Below are 6010 nucleotides of genomic sequence, written 5' to 3'. Positions count from 1 at the left end.
AATAGTGTACCAGCCGCGCTCACGTTTTTCTTTGTGTGTTGCCGTACGGTATCCTTACTATTTATTTATAGCTGTCAAATTTTGTTGTAAAATCGATGCCTACTTTTCAAATCACTGCCATTTTAACAATGTCTAATATTTTTCTTTTATCTTAGTTCGGATTACAGCCACTCATTAGTATTAAGAATTTTCTGCTGTTTCTGATGAGTAGAACGACTGTGAGAATCGTATGATCAATCAGTGACGTGTATTTTATTTCTCGTGGGCTCTTTAACCATCAAAAATGCGATTACTAATGCATCTTTTGCCAAATCGCAGAAATATTTTTATTCTTGAATAAATATGTGTGCAAGACTCGTACACTTGCTTTAATCCCCCCCCCCCCAAATAAGCATTCTGCAGACTACCCTCTTAAACACTTATATAGAAATCTGGAATATCAAAATATTTTTTTTACTTATACACAGCGAGATAAGTGGTTTTGTTCATCGAAGTGACCGACGAATCATATGGCGTTAGCGAAAAACAGTGAATCACATGGAGGGTTGGAAACCACCGTTTGCTTTATTAAATTTATAATTTTTATATTCTATCTTTTTATCTACACTAATTACATACTCTTCATTTCGTGTGACCATTATTATACACTTTATCTACGATCTGCTAACCTATAAATAATAATGTTTACTATATATATCGGCTCTATAAATTGAAATCAAGAGATTAGTTTCTCGCGTTATATATAACACACAAGTTTATGAAATATATATCGAATGACTTAAATATAGACTTACATGATTTTTATATTTTGATCGCACTAGTTTGAATCCATTATAAATTTGACCAATGAAAAATGTGATTTTTCACATGATACATGATGTAAAATATACGTGATAATATGTCGACCTAATTATGCATATTATGCATAAACAACTACTCTCGCTCTAACAATATTCTAAGATTATTTGTTGATTATCCCCGTGCAGCTTGTTTTGTTTCTGCTTCATCTTCTGACTTCCCGGTATGTTCGATGTCAATGACCCTTTCTCCCTTATCAGCTTCCGATCTTCTCGGCACGTTGATTGTTAGGACGCCGTCCGAAGAAAGGGTACTCGTTACCTTTTCTGGATCGCACTGCTCCGGAACCATGTATTTCCTCACGAAATGTCTGGAAATTGTTCCATGCTCGTCCTTTCCTTCATGCTTTCCTGCGAAATTTTTCCACGTAATATACCACGAATATTAGGTATGAAGTGGAGCACACACGTTCGCGCGGTTATCGACACTGCTTAAATTAAGAACATAAGCATTTTTCCGGCTTGCAATATCACCAGAATAAACTAAGCTGATCACGTTGCGTGGTTCATCTTGTGATTCGTTTTGGCGAGCATTTTAATATCACTGTGATATCTTGGTAATATTCCAACGATATCGAATATTTCATATAATAATGCTACGTAATAAATATATTTCTGTCACATCACGTGCTATAGTGGATGAATGTAGCGAGACGATCAATACTTTGACGTATGACAGTTAACGATTGTTAAAGAGATTGCAAAATAATGTGCAAAGTAGTCAGACAATGTATTTATAAAGGAGATTTGCTCGTCCAAACTCCTTCGATTAAAATGCATGTACCGAGATGCGCGGCTGAAGAAGTAAATAAACCAAATAGTTGCGTCAGCCGGTTTCGTCATCGTACTCGAGAGCGTAATCAGGAAAACCGTCATATTATGACAAAAACTTTGTTAAACACCTATATACTTTTTTTTTACCCTTAATATTAAAAAAGTACAATTTATTGAATTTTTCCAAAATAATTTGCGCGCTGTTGCAACTAATGGTGCAATTTGTCTTGGATGTTAGAAGCCAATTCGACACACTCTTTGTATGATAAATATTTTCATTAAACAATTCGATTTTTTGTCTTTTCGAACAAGATTCCCTCTCACCTTCGACAATGATGAAATTGTTCTTCAATTTGACATTGATTTCATCAGGTTTGAACTCTTGCACGTCCAGAGACACCTGGAAATTGTTCTTCACGACGGACCATTCGCGCAGAAACTCGCTCCACGGTCGAGAGAATCTCTCCATCTGTCTCTCGAACTTGTTGTCGAAACCGTCAAATACCAATGGTGCGAAGAAGTGATCGGGATGCAGCTTCATCGTAATCCGCTGGTCCAGGAAGCGATGATGCGGCCGTTCCAGAGTTTCCCACCAGTAAGAAAATAATTTCGGAAACAGCGACACCCTGAATCTGCTCATTTCGTCGATTCAATTTTGCACAAACTTTCAAGTGTGAAACGGATCACGCGGCCAGTCTCAACGACAGTCGTTTCTCTACTGATCGTGATCGCGTTGCTAGAGTGTTTATATTCGCGACGATTGTACTATTGCACGCAAGCGCATACAGACGTCGAGAAAATTTATCGAAATTTTCCGGAAGATTCGGGAAGTTATTACTCGACAACAGGTAGTGATTTTTAAGTTGCGGAATAAAGCGTAAAATCAAATGACACATATTAATTGAATCGTGACAGTGCGATAAAATAATTTCTAATAAAAGCAACAAAAGTAAAACGTGATTCATCCTAGTATGTCATTCTTGAACGTCGAAAGTTTAATGATATATAACACATGTGAATATACATATATTTACGCTGAATATATGAATCATCATTAATTACGGCACCTGAAGGAACAACAGCTGAAACACTTACGTGAGACAATATTTGTATGATACATACGCTTCGCGGAAAAAATATTTTTCGCATACAATTGCGCAGACCGCGGATAAGAATATCGCCCATATATTTTCTTGTCAGAAGTATTGACAGCAATTTTCAAGCGTGATCGGCTATTTTTTATTCTTTTCGTAAAATTATACGGGATATTTCATTTTAATCGTCTCTGGGTTAATATCTCCGAAGGAAATTATCCTTCGGCGGAAAATATTTAATAATACAAAGGTTGTACGATTTAGAGGAAGACATCGGATGATGATCTCGGTCTTATCGGAGGTGACGTTGTTCAAGGTCAATATTAATTTTTTTTTTTAATATTCCTCATTCGATATCATCACCTTAATAACACTTTTGTATGTATAGTGGCAAGTGGAATCGATCGCTATAATCAGAGAAACCTTAGAAAAAAATTTTTGTATTTTGCAAACGCACCGATGCACCAATGTGCAATGATTTGTATCAGTAATCGGTTTATCTCATATTATTATGTAAAAACAGTGTTAAGGTGATGTTATGAAAAAGTGAATATTTTATGAGATATTTCATATCTCGTACTGAAAAAAATAGAATTCAAAATAAAAAGTAAAATAACCCGGAAAGTATTTAGATGACATCGTCCTAGTACTTTTATAAATAAAATGAACAGAGGAATCGATTTATGCTAAAAAAAAAAAACAATGATTTTATTTTAAAAAACGAAGTTGACCTTGAAATGACCTTTGAACAACGTCATCTTCGATAAGAAGAGCAAGATCATCCTCCGATGTCCTCCTCTAAACCATACAACCTTTCTCTTAAGCATTTTTCGTTTCCTTCTGAAATATTAACCTGGGAGGATTAAAATAAAATTCTTTTTCTTACCAAACTTCAATATTTATATTGAGTTTTTTTTTCACAAGGGAATATCTCAATATATCGTGTGAAAGGGAATTAACATAACGACGTAAATATTGTCAAAGTCCGTCTGCTAATTCGCGGATTAAAATTTGCGGAATGAGCAATATTGCCATTGTTTATAAACCGACAGGACTTTTCGATCAAATGCACATCATCTGATATCTATTTAGGGATATACGGCATAATATTATAAAACGATTAGAGCTTCGTGTCATCGTATCAGCTCCACGTCAGCTGTAACTTGTTTTGCTAACAAACAGCAGCGGGTTACGTAATATAGGTATCATTCTGTCGAAGGTGTTGACGTGGCTCTACCATTTTATATGCATTTTCAGAAATACGACTGTTCCGTTTAATTTTGGATCCTTTTCCGGAAAATTTTCAACATGTATTTTTTACGCAGACTGTGCGATTGAAAATTAGCAAGTACGACATTGTGCGAACATATAACGTAGCAACTCGATCGAAAGAGAGCTTCACGGAAGATTTCGAAGTTTCCGAGGGAAGAATCGAAACACGTTGCTACACGTTACTGCGCTGAAGTTTGAACCGATAGCTAACGATGTAAAACATAAGAATAGGACAGCGTCAAGCATATCTCCGTCCAGCATTGAACGTTGATTAGAGACCGGGAGAGGGTTGCGCAGAGAGAGAGAGAGAGAGAGAGAATTCAGCTGCAACTTCCATCCGCAGTAAGTTCTCGAAGTCATCACATAACGTACCGTAATCAGACTCCCCACCAAGCCGAAATCGGTTCGACATAAATAGCGGCCGCGACGACCCCCGCAGCAGTTGTAAAAACTAAGCCCCGAGCGAGTGTAACGAGAGTACCTTTTTATCCGCCTGTGTATTAGCAAGGCAAGAAAGTCGATTACTTTCCTAAGCGAGAAGACAGAGAGAGAGAGAGAGAGAGAGAGAACCATGTATCTACTACCGTTGCTGTTGTCGGCCTGGTGGACTGATCGTCCCCATCATCGTATGATGGATCAGAATCTCGCCTTCGCAGGCTTCAACCCTGGCGAGTCTATCCTCTCGCGTCCTTTCGACCGTTATTATCCGAGCTTGCGAGATCAAACGGTTTTGGACTTTTACTACCGGCCCTGGATGGATGTGACGCGTCGCAAGGACGGCGCCGCCATGATGGGCATTGCCTCCGACAATGACAACTTTAAGGTCATTATTGACGTACGGCAGTTCAAGCCAGAGGAAATTACCGTCAAGGTGGTTGGTCGTTGCATTGTTGTCGAAGCCAAGCACGAGGAGAAGCCAGACGAGCACGGGAGCATTTCGCGTCAGTTTCTGAGGAAGTACCTGCTGCCGGATCGAGCGAATCTCGACCAGGTATCATCGACCATATCCTCAGATGGTATACTGATTATCACGGCGCCGCTGAAGAAGGAACCTGAGAAGCCGAAGGTGATCAAGATTCAGCAGACTGGCCAGCCGGCACTTCGCACGGGCGATGGCGAAGCGACCGAAGCGACCACGTCCAGCACCGGGAAGACCGTCGAGAACGAAATCAGGGAGGAGTTGACGACGCGGGGCCAGGAGGAGGGAACCAAGCCCGAGAAGTAGTGGACTCGATCACACACGCATTCATACTTTATTGTCGTTCATACGGTACTGCCTTACAGAGTTTTCTTGATGTTTCCTTGAGTCGTTCGATCGCAACGATGTTCAATAACACATTCTTTTGAATGCGATCGAGAATTGTAATCACTACGTATTGAGGCTGTTACACCGAGCTTTGTAATACATCGCTCTCGTCGTTGGCTGATAACCAAGTGTTTCGGAAGCTCCCCTTGCGTATTCTTTGGATTATACGTATCTTTTATCTTCGAGAGCAATGTTTCCTTCGCGATCGCGGGATCATTGTTCGCGTAATACATTCAGTTAACTAGATTTATACTCGTGAGCGAGAAATTTTCACGCGATACTCCTTTGTATTCGACTCTATATCTCCGCATCCACCGTAATTTAATAAATATTTCATAGCGTTTGTATTGATGTTTAAATAAAAAGTAAGTGTTATTCTCAAACTTATTTTTTATCATCCTTTATTACCTTTACGAAATCGCAAGGTCGCTGTTATTCGGATAATATCAGCCAGTTGAGTTTCCTATATATACTTGCGTGCGTAAAGAGTTCGTCGTAATATTGCGATCTTTCTTATATTCGCATTCAATTTATCTTTGAGAGCGAGATTTCTACATGGTTTTTCATTCTTCCCATTTTTAGGCGGTGGTCTATAATTTGTAGACTGAAAAAGAGTATGCTTGAAAACGATGAATTTTTACTGGATTTTATATGATTTTTAAATGTCCCCCTGCTTCAGAAATAAAATGCCATTTTGGGAGGTTGAT

The 6010-nt window shown here is 38.7% G+C and overlaps 2 protein-coding genes across 2 annotated transcripts; one reads left to right on the top strand and one right to left on the bottom strand.

Annotated features, from left to right (window-relative positions):
- Positions 1–545: 545 nt before the first annotated feature.
- LOC106744174 (protein lethal(2)essential for life-like) lies at positions 546–2365 on the bottom strand. Its single transcript, XM_014618670.1, has 2 exons — positions 1956–2365; positions 546–1208 (listed from the first exon to the last, which is right to left on the bottom strand). Exons 1-2 carry the CDS (start codon positions 2269–2271, stop codon positions 973–975), a joined length of 552 nt encoding a protein of 183 aa, XP_014474156.1. The 5' UTR covers positions 2272–2365; the 3' UTR covers positions 546–972.
- Positions 2366–4007: 1642 nt separating this feature from the next.
- LOC106744181 (protein lethal(2)essential for life-like) lies at positions 4008–5718 on the top strand. The gene has a single exon (XM_014618678.1). The coding sequence runs from the start codon at positions 4569–4571 to the stop codon at positions 5220–5222; it is 654 nt and encodes a 217-aa protein (XP_014474164.1). The 5' UTR covers positions 4008–4568; the 3' UTR covers positions 5223–5718.
- Positions 5719–6010: the final 292 nt, after the last annotated feature.

The sequence above is a fragment of the Dinoponera quadriceps genome, unplaced genomic scaffold (genome assembly GCF_001313825.1).
Source record: "Dinoponera quadriceps isolate SergipeBrazil2010 unplaced genomic scaffold, ASM131382v1 scaffold707, whole genome shotgun sequence".
NCBI classification, from domain to species: domain Eukaryota; kingdom Metazoa; phylum Arthropoda; class Insecta; order Hymenoptera; family Formicidae; genus Dinoponera; species Dinoponera quadriceps.
Note: the sequence above shows the minus strand (reverse complement) of the source record. Positions and strands in the feature narration are given on the sequence as shown.

What these genes read in the sequence shown, in the direction of transcription:
- LOC106744174 (XM_014618670.1), bottom strand. Translation starts at nt 2,271, where the DNA reads ATGAGCAGATTCAGGGTGTCGCTGTTTCCGAAATTATTTTCTTACTGG. An exon ending in CAATTTCATCATTGTCGAAG is followed by an intron (nt 1,209 to 1,955) that starts GTGAGAGGGAAT and finishes AAAATTTCGCAG; the next exon opens with GAAAGCATGAAGGAAAGGAC.
- LOC106744181 (XM_014618678.1), top strand. Translation starts at nt 4,569, where the DNA reads ATGTATCTACTACCGTTGCTGTTGTCGGCCTGGTGGACTGATCGTCCC.